The sequence below is a fragment of the Ascidiella aspersa genome, chromosome 3 (assembly GCF_963924565.1).
Source record: "Ascidiella aspersa chromosome 3, kaAscAspe10.2, whole genome shotgun sequence".
Classification (NCBI taxonomy): Eukaryota; Metazoa; Chordata; class Ascidiacea; order Phlebobranchia; family Ascidiidae; genus Ascidiella; species Ascidiella aspersa.
The window spans coordinates 32,877,645-32,893,533 of record NC_139449.1 but is presented as its reverse complement, the minus strand read 5'-3'; the positions used below and the strand labels follow the sequence as shown (position 1 = coordinate 32,893,533).

The following is a 15,889-nucleotide window of genomic DNA, read 5'->3' as shown; positions in this document are numbered from 1 at the left end:
AGACCTGACTAGAGCTTGTTAAATTTATTACAGGCAGCTTTAAGCGAGAGAGAGAAAAGCCTCAGGCGATGAAACGCACAACTCAGGCGACACAGGTCACGTGTAATGACGTAACAACTCACGGGTTCCTACGTAACAGAGCCCAGCCTAAAATAACATAAACAGCTTGTTAACATACATTGGAGGAAATCGAATCTCCGGTAATGCGTGAAAAAATGTACTCTTGAAAGCTTTAGTGTTTTTCGGAAGGTAAAATTACTTGTCAACAACAAGAACAGTTATAATCATCAACTTAATTTCCCTGCCTTTAGTCTTCAACTATTAGATCGGCATAAATTTGTTGACCCGCGTAGAATCCAAAGTACGCAAATCAAAACTAAAGATTACTCGCAGCGATAAAACAATTAGCGAGCACTGTACTTCACGGCAAAACTCTCTGCTGTTGAAATCTATTCAAGCTTGTCAGCACGAACGTAACCAACGACAGACGTCAGAAAAAAGAAACTGTACTTTCGCCACTGATAGCGCCATGGGCCGTTTTGTTTATTTTTTTGCTGTAAACATTATAAGCGAAACAGTTAAACATTGGTATTTAGTATTTTTAAAACTTGCTTTTTTTAATTACACTGGAAACAGTTGCTGACCTTTTTAAATAAGCCTAAGCAGAGAACTTCGCTTTTATTAGAATTCTATTGCCTCGCTTTCTAAAATGTATTACTGGCCTTCAAAATTAATTTAATTTTTAGTACTCATATTAAAAAATATCCGCCCTAGTTAGAAACAAACGGATCTGAAATAGCAAAAACCAAAGTCTTTATACAAATGGACTTTGGCAAAAACAACTGTTCAAAAAAAATGTTTCCACTAGGGGCAGTATAATGCACATAATGCAAATGCAAGGATTTCTGCCAAGGTAAAATAAATTGAACATTATTGCTGGCCGTAAAAGCAGTTAAGTTTATTCATACTTCATCAAAAGTAGAAGGATTTGCTTCACATTTCAACTTGTGGAGGTAAATTTCTTCTACTAAAAAGAGATGTACTGATGTATTAAAACTTACCACCGGAAAGTAAGTGTTAGGGGAACACATAAACTTTGGGTTTTATTTGCGGATTGATACCAACTTTCATATCCTTCCACCGGTAAATCATTCGCGTCGAAGTCTTCGGAAAGAACGGACGTATTCTCTGTTTTGCTCACCCCTCACATGCGGAAACATTGCAATAATGCATGAATACGTTTTAAGCACCTACTTTTCGTTATCAACCAAGTCCCTTGTCCATAAAACTTTTTTGTATCCCAATGGCTAGATATTAATTTCCCTAACTACATTTATCGGTTGAATTTAATGGAAATTATACTACTATTTAGTTTTCCAAGGTAACTTATACCTATTTTAACTTTAATTACAACCAGTTAGCCAGCTATTTAATTTTTTAAACTTAACTTTCAGATGAGAAAGCCAGCAAAATGAATATTCAGACAAGTGAGAACAATGAGATGCTGCTACTAATGAACAGTAATCTGGATCAATTTAACAAGGTATTTTTTGTTTGTTTTACTTTAAACTTTGATTAAGTAGTAACCTAGGTAGGTATTTATTTGCAAAAACTGCCCAAGTGGTAAAATAATTTAAAAAATAAAAAATGCTTAGCATTTTTTAACTAAAAAGTTTTGTATATTGATGCTTTTTGTCATGTTGACCTTTATCGATTTGGGGCAGGGGGTATCAATTATACAAATAATAATACTTTCAGTGAGTTAATATCAAGTAAACCCAAATGCACGACAAGAGCGATTACAAACCTACTGCTAAACCAATTAATTGTGATGTCTTTTAAAATTTGTATAAATGAAGATTACAAAATCCAACTATGCCAGAAATGTTGCCCTCATTTATTTTCATCCACTTTGTCAAAAAGTTTTGCTCAAAGCTAACAATTTATTGTTTTTTTACTTGTTTGTCCTGTTTAGAACCAGGAGACAAATCAACAATATGTCCAGTTGGCACCCTCGACTGAACAATATGTTGTCCAAGCTCATCCAACTATGGTAATGTGTTTTCAACAGCAAAATAATATTGTTAAAAAAGTTTAATCTACCTAGTTAAGCATTTTTATCTGTCAAATCTGGGAAATAAATTTATATTTTGAAGTGCTTAATATATGATCCACTAAAGTTTAAAATGCAGTTTGACTGTGTTAATACCGAAATATTATTATTTTGTTATAAATAGTGTATTTCTTTTAAATTTTTGTTTCATTTAAGCTCATTTTTTTGTTGTTCAAGCTCATTTAACTATGGTAAAGCGTTTTCAAGCTGTCAAATCTTGACAACAATTTTATATTTTAAAGTGTTTGAAAAAAAATATTGATGTATTATTTTTAAAGTTATAAAAAGTATTTGTTTTAAATTTTGTTTTTAAGTGTAACTTTTTTCGATTAGGATTTGGAGAGTCTTGGTGAATTGCTTAACGGGCAGCCGATTTCGTTTGAGGATGGAGAGCTATCTATGATCCAGAGGGATGGCCAGCAGTACATTGTTCTTCCGAGCGTATCGATGGGCCAGGTTCTGCAAACTGCAGAGGTCATGGAGCCGCTTACAAATGAGGAGGTTCCAATGAGCACCGGGTAAAGATCGTGCCATGATTACGACCCAATTTTTTTTTTAATTTTTATTAATGTATAGTTTTGCTCGAACTAAATATGCCTGTGACTTTTGTAATTGTTCTAATTTTACCTAAATATTTTTTGTATAAATCATGCAGAGGTGATTCGTTTCTGTATCTGTTTTTATGTCTAAATTTACATGAATAAATTAGGAAATTGCAAAAAAGGTTGGCAAAAAAACCAAAGGTAGTTTGAATCAAACTAAGCAATTTTTGTTTTAGGTTTAGAAAAAAAAAAAAAAAAAATTTTTTTTCAACTTTTTATTTAACTCTACTAAAAAGGCATTATCTGAAAATTGTAAGTTTTTGTTGTTTTAGTTATGTGCCAACAACACAGTATGCTGTTCAAACCATGGAAACAATGCCGGTTAACACGGTTAGTCCAGTAGAAATGGACAGTTCTTCCACAGTTGTAACAACCCAAAATGAACAACAAGATGTTCCAACTTCACTTCCTGTGAAGCCAAAAGAGGCTGAGACTGCTAAACAACAAACTTGTAATAAGATTTATTATTATTTTCTTTTTAAATCATTACTCTGAGTGTGTAACAACATGGTAAGGGGCTCAAAATATACAATTACATATATTTCAAAAGTGGGACAAATTGTCTAATTGATAGCTGATCGTGCCTCTGATGCAGTTGTAACATAACTAGGAACATCAGGATTACGATTTAAAACATGTTTATTTTGTTTCTAATACAGTTATCCACACTTTATTGACAGATATGTTGTCGGATGTAATTCTAATCTAAGTTGTTATGACATTTTGAATTAGATACAATTAAAAAAACTCGTCATAAATTTTGTTAAATATTTAAAAAAAAAACTAATTCAGCCTCATTATACAGTTACATGAAAATAATAATTACACCAGAATTGCAAAGCAGCGCATACATGCACCCTAATTTTTTCTAGCCAACTAATTTTGTGTCCTCATTTTATTTTTGCTGTGTCGTCCTTTTGTGAGATAGAAAAACTGTATTTAAAAACACATTCAATTTAACAACATTTTCATTAAATGCTGGACACATTGTCTTCACATGTTGCAAGAACTGCCTCTCATTCATGGTGATGCTTTTAAATTTTTCTTTTAGATGATCCAGTGCCTACAATTCCAGATTCCCTTGATATCACCCGGCTTATCCCCTCGCTTTACCAGAATACATCACAGCCATCTGCAGGGCAGGGAACATTGCAGTGTATTCTTTGCCCTTTTGCCGCCACAAATGAAATTGATCTAGATGATCACATGACCGAGCACAGGTAAAAAAAAATCAGCAAACATTAAGTTAATCATATTTTACGTTTTAATGTAAAATATTTTTATTTTGTATAATATCATTAAAATATTGGTTTAAATATATAAGTTAGCTGTTCTCAACCAAACCTTACTATAAACGATTTTCAATGGGTAAATGATTAAATTATTTGTCAAAAATTTAATGCAGATTAAAAATTTGTCAAAAATTGAGTATTGTTTTTTTTTAATTTCTTTAACCAACCCTTGTGTTGCCAAGTTAGGTGATTACAAATGTAGTTCTGCGTAAATCACAACAATAAACTGTTAATACCCTAACTGTTATCTTTGCTTTGTTATAATTTACTGGATTTTTGTAATAGTTGACTCGAACCACACTGCACAAATTACAACAAAATTTTTACTAAATCGCTTGCAGATATTAGTAGAACAAATGTTCAGGAGTGTTTTGATGCATAACTGTTGCAATGGAACCTACTCCTTAATAATTTGTTATAGAAACCAAATGACTGAGGAGCTGTTCAAGGGTTGCAAAGAAAGTTTCAGCAAGAAGTCACCCAAGAAAGGAAAGCGCGGTAGAAAAAAGAAGAAAACCTGCAAGTTTATAAGGTTTCTTATGTTTTCCTTTCCCCTCGTGTTACCTTATCTTAAAAAAAAATGCCCCTTAAGTTTCTAAAGTTTTGTCCCTTTGTATTCTGCTTTAAAGGTTAATTGTAACACAAATGTGCTATGGTTTAAAATATTGTTCTTAGTATGTGTCGAAAATCTTATATAACCCTTATGTCCATTAGGTTCCAGTACCCCATTTTTGTTTATAGTGGTGCGACTTTTTAGTTAAACTTCGGTAAAACTTTTTAAAATATATGTTTTTAATGAGTCTTTTTGCAATTTTTTTTTAATTATAACTAAAGAACATTGATTTTACTTCTTCGGATTTATTTTCTTAAATTTTATACAAACTTGTATGTTTTTAAATCTATTATAGTTTCCAAAAGCTTGGCTTAGTTTTGTCTTTTTTTACACAAACCTCATTATACAACATTGTCTTCAGTTATATTTATTTTTCAATAACATTTTCTCACTGTGAACATGGCAGAACTACTCAAGGGGCGCCAGTGAAGAGGAAGGGCCCTTTCACTTGCACCATTTGTAACCAGCAGATCGAGAAGATTAATGCCTTCCGCAGACACATGAAGGAACATAGCAATGATAAGGTTGACTGTAGCAGGGGCTCAGTAGTGGTTCATAGGGTGTTAATATTGTTCAGTTTTTTGAACTGCATTTGTTTTTTTAAATAAAATACTTTTAGGAAACTATGGTAAATGTCAAACTTAATAATTAAACATGCCAGTTTGCCAGGAAATTCCATTTTCTGACTGTAATAATTTGTATATTAATATATGAGACTACTACTATTAAAAACTTAACTTTTTTTGCTCTATCTGTAAAAGAGACAGAAAAATATGGAAATAAAATATTTTTATTCAGTTGGCTGATTTGTGTAATCAAAGTTGGGCATGGGCTACCAACAAACTGGATTAAAATTCATGAAATCTTAAAAATGATATAAAACGCGTTACGCTGTGGCGTGGCATCAGAATAAACTTTGTATCATTTCATCATACACATCTATTGCAGCTTTGCATAATTGGTAGTCAATCTATAAAAAAAAACTGAGGATGGTACAAGTGCTTATTGAAACATGTTTATTAAGATGATGTCGATTTACTCAATCTATTTGTTTTTTACATTCTATTTCAAGCTACATTACAGAACTGGGCATAGTGTACCTAAACATATAGGAATAAATATTTTAGCTTTTTAGGACTTAACACTGCCTTTTAAATTATTCAGCTCTTTCAGAAACGCTTTGCAACACTGTAGACAAAATTTGGCCGAATTCTTATATTAATTAGCTTTTATTCACACAAATTTTTGCAGAACTATAAGTGCGACCAGTGCCCTGAGATGTACAACATCAAAAGCAACCTGGTTCTCCATCAAGCGATCCACGCCGAAAGAGAGGAGGGTGGGGGGTACAGGTGCCCTGCATGCCAACGAAGTTTCATGCGCATCGCAAGTCTTAAGTCCCATCTTCCTGTTCATCTTGTCGATGAGGTTTGCCTAAAAATTTGTTTAAACCACGAAAAAAAAAACAAAAAAAAAACTTTTTTTTTTATTTTTATTCGAATAATGAAAGCCGGTTGTAGTTAGCTTAAGTTAGGTAGCATATTTTAAAAGTCTAATGTCAAACTGTTGCATCTTCCTGTCCATCTTGTGAAAAATTTTCCAACCATAAAAAAGCGTTACTGTTAAACTTTTTTGTTAGGTGTAAAGTGGTTGGAATTTGTAGTTAGACGTAGAACGAAATTTAAAGCCTATTCAGATTTGTGGCCGTTAAATGTGAAAGTTAATTTCATGTTTGCAACCAAACAATCATTTCTGTGAATATTAAGTCTAACGAATATATTACTATTTAAAATTATCTTACTATATCCTAAAATGTTATACTTCAGTTTAGCTATTTTAAAGAATGTGCTCGTATTTCAACATGGTAAAAAAATTATTTTCTTATTTTTTTAAATTGTTTTGTGACCAAGTTTTGTCGCAAAGTTCTTAACTCTTGCCACTCAGAGCCCTTTTGTTTATTTTTATTGATATAACCCGGTAATCCCAGAGTGAACAACTGATGCCATTGATTAAAACAGCAATTTTAAACAGAAACTAGAGTGAGCTTCAAGTAGCGGCATGAGAATACAAATAGAAATATTAAAATGCAAACATGGTTTTGTTGTTCCCATGCGCCTTGTTGCCCTGTTGTTTCTTTATAGTTCGTTTTTAAAAAATGTTACCTTGATATCACGTAGTAAGAATATTAAAGCCCATACAGAGGTAGGTAGCAAATTGAACGTTTCGAATATTATATCTCTTTACTTAGTTTCAACATGATGTTACTCGCAACGTTTAAAATATTCCAAACGATTTTTCAAACATTCAAATTGATACCTACTTATGTATGTGCTTTGGTATTCGTTCTACTACGTCTTACTACAACCTCTAACCATTATGCTTCTAACCTTGGTATAATTTGGCTCGTTTTGTTCATTATTACTTTCTTTTAGACGATGATCTGCACCGAATGTGGGGACGAATTCACCCTTAAATCGCAGCTTGAGTCCCACATGGCACAACACAGAAGAGACTTACAAAAACATCTTTCCGACAGGACAGGTATTAATTTGTTTGAAATATTACGAAGGCTTATGCAGGGGTATTTCAAAACTAAACTGACAGAACAACAGTTAAATCGTTGATTTTCAGTAACCAGCATTTTACCTTAAGGCGAAGTAAGTCTTCCTGTTTGATAATGTAGACTAGTGTGAGGTTAATGTAAAAGCAGTGTTAATGTAGAAACATTGTTGTTTGAAGCATAATGATTACAGGCTGTAGTAAGACGTAGTAAGAATATCAAAATCCATACAGAAGTAGGTACCATTTTAAACGTTTCTTATAACTCTTCATCGTTTTTTAACATCCTAAAAAATGTTGAAAATGAATAAAAGAGTTATTCGAAACATTTAAAATGATATCTACTTCTTCATGGGCTTTGATATTTTTACCACTTATTGGTGTTTGAATTTTGGATTATAACTCTTGAAATGCATTAACGTATTATAAATAGAGTTACGCTGTTTTGTTTCAGTTATGCCAACTTCGGAAGAATTAGAGGAAGTACCTGCTGACTTGTGGTGGGTTTTATACTGTGGAAACACTTTTCTCCATTTATCTTGCTAAAAAATATCGCAAAGTTTTCAAACTAACAAAAATATACTCTATACTTGATTAATAAAATACGGTGGTTACTGGTTGGTATCAATAACTGTATAGGTAAACTGCACTTTGTCTATCAACACAAACACTTCTTTCTCGAGATAAACAAGCACCTGTTTAAAAGAAAGCGGCGACACTTTTGTCGGGTTAAAAGCTCTCGCGTCAGCATCACGTCTCTATATGATCTTGAACCTCATTGTGACCTTCAGGTTGGGTCGTAGAAGAAAGTTCCAGCGTAACTTGCCGAAGTGTTCGTTCTGCAACAAGGAGTTCCAAAAGGAATGTCAGCTTAAACGCCACGTTCTAATCCACACAGGTAAGCCGCCACCACCATAAGTGTTTTCTGTTAAATATTGTTTGTCTTACTCACCCAAAATGTTTTTGTAAACTATGGGTTTCCTAAAAAGGGCAAGATCTGCAATCAAATACTGGATAAACAACACAATAATGAGTCATTTGCTCTGATAATTGCTTTCATGTATACACTGTAAATTTACACTATCGGAATGCTGCCTTTACATTTTTCTATTGTGAAAAAAATGTTAGATAATTACCCGTGTTTTGAGATCCACTGTCGTACATCATTACAATTTTGCATCTTTTCATTTTGGAAACTATTTTTTGACTTTTTATGCACAACATCACGTCTTTTAAAAAAGAAAAGCCTAGATTGAAAAACATTAATCGCCAGCAATAACTAAAATTTTTAAGCAAATGCGTTACGCTATGACGACGTCACAAATTATTTCCGACAGGCGAGCGTCCGTTCGCGTGCAATTTGTGCGACAAGGCGTTCAACCAGAAGAGCGCTCTCCAAATCCACTTGATGATGCATTCGGGGAAGAAGCCCTACCAGTGTCCGCACTGTCCACAGGTGTGTCATCTATTTTGTGCAAGTGCTTTTTAGATCTGAGAAAGTGGAAAAAGTGCTTTTCAACTTTTCGAATTGATAATTTTGACTTTTGGGAACCTAGTAATGACGTCATTTGGATCGGGTCGGCTCGGGTCGCGAAACTTTTTGTCAAAAATTTTAGTTATCGGTGTCTGAATAAAATGTCAAGTCTCGAACATCCTTGCGTATGACCCCTGTAGACATAAACCCAACGTTCGGCACAAGAGTTGTAGAAATGCCACACTGTTTTCTAAGCATAACACCGACTTTTCCCCCCAACAGTTATACGTACAAAGGGGCAACCTGCGCATGCACATGGCTCGAGTTCACACCAAGGTCGACAACAGCTTTCGTTGCGCGGTCTGCTCTTGCGTCTTCAAGAAGATGGGAAACCTGAACGCGCACATCACCAAGTTCCACGCAGACGACCAAGCAGCAGCCGCCGCCGCCGCCGCAGCAGCAGCCGGTTCCCAGCCGCAAGAGGAAGACATGCTACAGGTGTGTTGGAAGTTCTATGTTGTTAAGACTTTTATCGCCAGTAAGAATAATAAAATTGGCGTTTCTCTGTAAGTAGACAGAGCTCTGTTAAAGCTCAGCACAAGTAAATTCGAACTGCCCATCTGTATTTTAATGCCTCCCTGGTATATTGTCGCTATATAACATATGTTTTTTCGCGTATTGTTTCTATTGCATTCATTTCGTTGTGTCCTTAAAGGAATAAACTAATACCGGCAAAGAATGTTATTAGGACTTGCTTGTGGTAAACTGTAATGCCCGCATTTGCTTTATAGGGTTTGGTTTTGGTGATGGCTGATAAATCGTGGATTCGTATAATAACTTATTTGAGTTAAAATAGGGCATCACATGTTATTTTGTTAATCGCCATTCATTTGTCCAACCAAGTTGGTGTGAACGTTGTCGAATAAAATTGGTGATGCATAATAACACAGCAAACCCCCTGATAGAAAAGTAACGCATGAATTTTACAACTTTCCGGATTAAAATAGTATTTAAAAAAAAGTATTTTGCGCCTGGTCATCTATTTTACCATAAAGTCAGCTCTCATACTGAATATACAGGTATTTTTTACTTTAATACCATATGCTGGTGTATTTTGCTTTTATAACAACCATCATTGCTTTTATCGAGCCAAAGCTTCATAATGCTATCTGCCATATCCCTCAGAACCAACAAAACCTACTGAGCCTTCTAACTGAAGACATGATCACGGCAAGCAAAGACAAGGGCGCAAGCAAAGAGGACATGGACGTTATACAGCAACTTCTGAGGAGTTTGGATGTAAGTGATTTTAAGTACCTTTCAATACTTTACCTACCCCACTATTCTTGGCAGAGATGTCCGATATTACGATATTTGCCAGTGTCCGATATTACGATATTTGCCAGTGTCCGATATTACGATATTTGCCAGTGTCCGATATTACGATATTTGCCAGTGTCCGATATTACGATATTTGCCAGTGTCCGATATTACGATATTTGCCAGTGTTAAGTTGCAGTATCGGTACTCGTCCGATTCTCGTTTTGTGTCGATGCCGATCTGATACCAAACTGATATAGGAAATTCAGTCATATTTTACGCTCTAACACAGCAATTTCCGCCTTTGAATGTTATTTTATCAAAGCTAGTAGTTTTTTTACAACTGGAGTTAGCTGAACTTTTTTGGCCTTACAACATGTAAAAAATTATCTCTATACGTTTATTTTAGCTATTTTGCTTGTCTGAGCAGATTTACATGCACGTCATTTGATATCAGATCGACTCACTATATTTATTGTCCAAATTATCGGCTTTCGCTACCAGTATAAAACATAAAGTATCGTTTCTCTTTTTCAGATTTAGTAATTTAGCATTACACACCAATTTTGCCTGAAAACGGCCTTGAAGAAATGTTTGCCAACTGTATACCAAGTTCCCCTAAAGTAGCCAGAAGGTCACAGTTTGCGTTAAAATACCCCCCCCCCCAATTTTAAAGATTAAACTCCGTGGTTTAATCTAGAAAAATGAAATCAGAATGTTCGTATGTGTATCGCTACCCGATTCGCTTGCTCTCTATTTCTCAATTTTTACTTTTCAGGACGGCGAGCCAACCACCTCGGATTCCTTGTCGGTGCCCACCTCAGAAAACCTGCTGACCAGTGAACTGGACAACGACATCGTCCAGCAAGCTTTGCAGGACAGCGGTGTGGACAACCGATCGTCGCAGGAATCAAACGAAACCACAAACAGCGAAGTGGCGCAGCACACGTCGTGAGTAGACACTTGAACAATGACGCAAATTACTGGAAATGTAAAAATAAAACGGATTTAAATGAGAGATTTAAGTAAGGGAGCGCTGTAGGTTCGTTGTCGGTGGCCAATTTTGGCCTAAATGTTAAAAAACGAGTGTTAACCAAGGCTTAAATGTGTAAGTGCATGACCACTTTGGGCGCTTCAATTTCCTCACGTTATTTTGGACAAGTTTCGATTCAAAATAGTGCTGCAGTTTCGTGTTGCCTTCAGCTGCGCCTGACTTGAACAAAGTTTCCTTGAATAAGGGTATGTGAAGGACTGTGTGCTTTTGCATAGCTTTGCTTGGAGGTCAGCTTCACATTAGTCTTAATAATGAAGTAGTTTTTTAACACTCTCCAATATTTCCGTTTAGTTCTTGTTACCTTTGCGTATTAGTGAAGTGTTTAAAATAAAAATTTAATTGTTAAAGTATTCTGTAGATGGAGCCGTGATATTGTGCTCGCATTTGAGTTGGTGTTACTATAGGACTGCGGAGTCGGTTAAAAATAACCCGAGTCCGACTCCCGAGTTCGACTCCGGCCAAAAAAATAAACCCGAGTCCCGAGTCCCAAGTCCGACTCCGGTCAAATGTGCGATTTTGTCGAGTCCCGAGTCCGGCCCGGACTCTACAGCCTGTATTCTGTCAATTTACGTAACTAAAATAAAGCGGATATTCAGCAATCCACTTATAGGGGTAGCCTATAATTCTTTCACTCAAAATACATGGTTGGAAAATATTCCACCATATGCTATTTCGCCTTTACAATTTCCATTTGGCGGCCGTTTCAGTTTTAAAATTTGGTACTGCGCATGCGCATGTCGGACTCTGGACTCGGGTAGTTTTGCAAGGAAATACTCGAGTCCCGAGTCCGACTCCAGCAAAAACAAACCGACTCCTCGAGGCCCTGGTTTTTAGTGTTGCCTTTCTAACGACATTGTGTTTGTTTATTGAAGTAAATTTATGAATTCGCCAAGCTATTGTGTTAGTTATAAATTTCGCACACTAATAACTATACTTTAGTATCGGATTGAATTTTTTTTAGGTTTAAATCAACCATTATCTGTTTTCAGGCAAAATCTCGTTGAACACAACTTCGCTCGTCCCGACGACTTCCGTGCAAATGGAACTGTCATCGATGTGAGTTAAACTCGATTTTTTTTCAAGTACAGGGTTGACATAAAGTATTTGAAAATCAGGTTAGCACTATTTAAAGACAAATTAAAAAAAACAGACTTGTCAAGACTTTACTATTTGTCGTTAAAGCGTGCTAGCTTGTTCCCAGGTTTTGGAAAAAGACGAATACGGCTATCAACAAAGATTGCCACAAAGTATTTAAGAGTTTAAATGTCTTAAAAATTAATTTGCGTATTCAAACGGGCTTTGAATAAACATACATGTTACAAGAAGTTTGTGAAGCCTTAACATTTATTTTATGTGCAGCTTAAGATGCGTGCTGGGAAATTTCCGCGGTAAACAAATATTTAAACAATTTGTATGTGACCAAGATATTGATACTGTTTTGTGTTAGAATTTTACTCAAAACATATCGAGAGATTTAATTTTAAGCTTTTAAAAAACTACAAATTTTCTTCAAAAAGTATTTTAATGTGTTTGTACTTATTTTATACGGGTTTGTAACAAACTTGCAATAAAAATGATAGACAATTTGCGAAAAGCAGCTAAAACGTCAACTACGTGTGATAGATCCGTAAATATCCAATAACCAAAAAAATAATTGCTGTAGTCCCAAGTCGTATATTATGTATGTGCTGAATAACTCCGTTTCTCTTCGTTGTTGCTGAACAGAATGCTTCGGCGTATACTTCTGTGGAAGGAGCTTCAGAAGTTCAACCAGGTGCGAAAGTTTTCCTATTTTTACTTGTGCATGTTTCCCAGTTTTTAATACATTTCACACTGTACGTTAATATTTTGATAAATTACAGCCACTCTTTTCAGCTTTCAAATATGACTAATAGTCAACCAAGAGCCCATCTAAATTCGTTAAAAATATAGCACAAACTAATTCATCTCTTAATGATCTGTTTTAGGAAATGGTGAACGAAGCCTTGTTCCGAGCAAACCCAGAAAATCAGGTGAGCTAACACAAATAGATTGTTACTCCCAGGGTGTTCAATTTTCCTATTGACCTATTCGAAGAACATTTTATTAGTTAGACGTAGTAAGAATATCAAAGGCCATACATTTATAGCAGGTAGCAATTTGAACGGTAGAATTTTTAACTATTTTGTAAATGAACAGAGATACCTTAATTGTTCAAAATGCTATGGACTTTAATATTCTCACTACGTCTTACTACAACCTTCAACCATTATGTTTTAACAATTTTTAGTTGAATTTAATCAAAATAAACTTTCGATTTTTAATTTTTAAATAATAATATCACAAGTTTCCTTTTTTCCATGATTGCTATAGCGCTTAGTTTTGGCTCAACGCTGTTCTGCTTTTCCTAAATGCAGTGATATCTGGCGTTTACCTGCGTGGTTCGGGGAAGACGGCCGGAGATCAACCGTGGAAAGTTCGCAACGTTGACGGAACGAGATGGCACCAGTGCATGTACTGCCCTAAGGTCGGTGGAACTCAGTATCCCTAAATCAAGGTTTCGATACTCGCACAAAAAGTCATTAATGTACTGGCGTGAAAAATACAAGGTTCGGTCAAATCTCTCAGTATTGCAAGACTCGCCTTTATAAAAAAAAATAAGTTGTTTTGTCAGTTTTGCAAAGTCACAAGAGAAACCTACAAAATTTATTAAATCTACTTTTTTTATAAATGCGCTATCTAATAAATCTATAAAGTCAAAATATTTCTAAAAAATCGACTTTTTTTTTTAACGTTTTCGGTAATAACTCATGGCGGCAAAAACTGCGAAAAAAATAAAAAGTATTTTTATTTGTGCCTTCAGGAATTCAAGAAGCCGAGCGATCTGATACGTCACATCCGGACACACACCCAGGAACGCCCCTTCAAGTGTCCGACTTGTCAGAAGAGCTTCTCTGTCAAGACCTCGCTCACCGCCCACGAAAAAACCCACGCCGGATACAAGGCTTTTAAATGCCAGGTGAACACTAAAAAAAAACTTTTCTTCGTTGGCCTTACTCATTCTTTTCTCTTCTCTGTGTTATATTTTTGTTTAAATATACAAAAAATCTTATCGAGGTTTGTCACCCTCTCTGGTCAAAATTACGCACTCGGAGGTATATTTGCCCGAAGATTATTTAAACACTTTGTTAAAACTTTCGTTCTTGATTTCGGAATATCCTGTCAATGTATTCAACTCTCCACAGATTTACCAAGTTCTCGTTTTTCATTTCGTTTATATTTTTCTAGGTTTTGTTTCACTTGTTAAATAGTCGAAAAACAGTAGAATTTTTTACCATTTTTTTACCCATACGAACTTTGTTCTTTTTGACAAGCACTTTGTGAATATTTTTTTAATCACATTCTTCAGCGCGAATAACCCTGAAGTCATTATCCTTAATTTTTATTTTTACTTATTTACCTTTTTAGAGTTTAACTTAGGTGCGAAATTTATAGTGTTTCTCTGCTAAGCATTCGTATAACATTGTTTTTTACATTCTTAAGCAAAAAACAAAAACAATCCAAGATTTTAAATCACTTTTAAACTTTTGCTCGGATTTGCCTGAAGTCCTATCGTCCTTACTTTTTTAATTATTTGCTTTATCCAAGATTTTTTCCTCTTCGGTGCGAATTTCACACTATTTCTCTGATAAGCAGTGAAAACTATTTTTCACCTATAAATTCACCCTTTTTCTCGGGCGAGCATTTAGAATTTTAGATAATTAACCGTCCTTTTTTGCACAGATTTGCCTCAAGTCTTTCTCGACCTCTGGCAGTCTCAAGGTTCACCTTCGCCTCCACACAGGAGCCCGTCCTTTTAAATGCACGATGTGCGATATGAGCTTCCGCACAACAGGCCACCGACACAACCACACCATGTCGCATCTGAGGGGAAGGGCGCACAAGAGACCGCACCGTAGGGAGAAGAAGGATCTCATACAACTGTAAGTTAAAGCGCTTTAAACAGAGTATATTGCACCTTTGGGTTGTTTGTTCCAACTCTATTGAGAACTTGTGACCACTAGAAAGATACTTTACATTCTGTTCCGATGCCGTTGTCCGATATTTTGGACAAATGTATCGCGACCCCATCCGATAATAAATGACGTAATTCCTATGCTCGAATAAGCAAAAATGATTACATTGGAGCGTTCAAAAGTATTTTTAGGCTACCGTGCAAGAATTTGCTTTTACGTTAAGTTATTATAGTTACTTCAGTTTGTTAACCAACTAATTTTTTGATAGATTTACCTTTCAAAATAAAAAATGCTATCTTGCACTTACCGCTTGAACTCAATATAAGATATCAGTTGATATTCACTGACGTTTTCTTCAGTCTTAAAACGTTACTTTTTGGCAAGGGAGTGTGTAAAATAAGATATTAATACAAAGGATAAATGATACCAAAAAGTGTACTTAGCCAAATCTGTACAATACATTTTACACCGAAAAAGTTTATAGCTTATTTTCACTTTGATTATTCCACCAGTTTCGCCACCAACCAAAGCAACCAACAGACACCTTTACAGCAACCGATAATGCTGGTCACATCCGAGCAAAACGGCGCCCCATCGACTCAGCCTGTCCCGGCCGCCCCAGGTAAATAATATGTTGTACATTTAAGTTAATTTGGCGGAAAATAGTCGGTAAGGCTTGTCGTCGATAATCGAATCTGTCCATTAAATAAGTGGCCGTTTGCTTTGACTAGTTCGCCGACTTCAGTAGTTCACATAGGTTATTTCTTGAAATTTGTTAGGAGCAAGATTTTCCAATTTTGAAAAAATTATGTGAGCAATACAAAGTCCTGGCTAATATTAACTAAACACGAACTAATTAATGCTAAT

The 15,889-nt window shown here is 35.2% G+C and overlaps 1 protein-coding gene across 1 annotated transcript in view; it reads left to right on the top strand.

Annotated features, from left to right (window-relative positions):
• The first annotated feature begins 1,471 nt into the window (after positions 1-1,471).
• The window catches only part of LOC146162561 (zinc finger protein 236-like), a 30,299-nt gene continuing 15,881 nt past the window's right edge, over positions 1,472-15,889 (top strand). Inside the window, exons 1-22 of the mRNA XM_083385235.1 lie at positions 1,472-1,543; positions 1,976-2,053; positions 2,447-2,631; positions 2,988-3,166; positions 3,767-3,935; positions 4,429-4,539; positions 4,683-4,685; positions 5,027-5,144; positions 5,872-6,048; positions 7,053-7,231; positions 7,983-8,077; positions 8,517-8,635; positions 8,936-9,151; positions 9,839-9,952; positions 10,752-10,924; positions 12,017-12,083; positions 12,753-12,801; positions 12,995-13,039; positions 13,424-13,533; positions 13,870-14,025; positions 14,790-14,989; positions 15,535-15,644. Coding sequence (XP_083241361.1) covers positions 1,472-1,543; positions 1,976-2,053; positions 2,447-2,631; positions 2,988-3,166; positions 3,767-3,935; positions 4,429-4,539; positions 4,683-4,685; positions 5,027-5,144; positions 5,872-6,048; positions 7,053-7,231; positions 7,983-8,077; positions 8,517-8,635; positions 8,936-9,151; positions 9,839-9,952; positions 10,752-10,924; positions 12,017-12,083; positions 12,753-12,801; positions 12,995-13,039; positions 13,424-13,533; positions 13,870-14,025; positions 14,790-14,989; positions 15,535-15,644 — 2,725 coding nt within the window. The remainder of the gene's footprint in view (positions 1,544-1,975; positions 2,054-2,446; positions 2,632-2,987; positions 3,167-3,766; positions 3,936-4,428; positions 4,540-4,682; positions 4,686-5,026; positions 5,145-5,871; positions 6,049-7,052; positions 7,232-7,982; positions 8,078-8,516; positions 8,636-8,935; positions 9,152-9,838; positions 9,953-10,751; positions 10,925-12,016; positions 12,084-12,752; positions 12,802-12,994; positions 13,040-13,423; positions 13,534-13,869; positions 14,026-14,789; positions 14,990-15,534; positions 15,645-15,889) is intronic.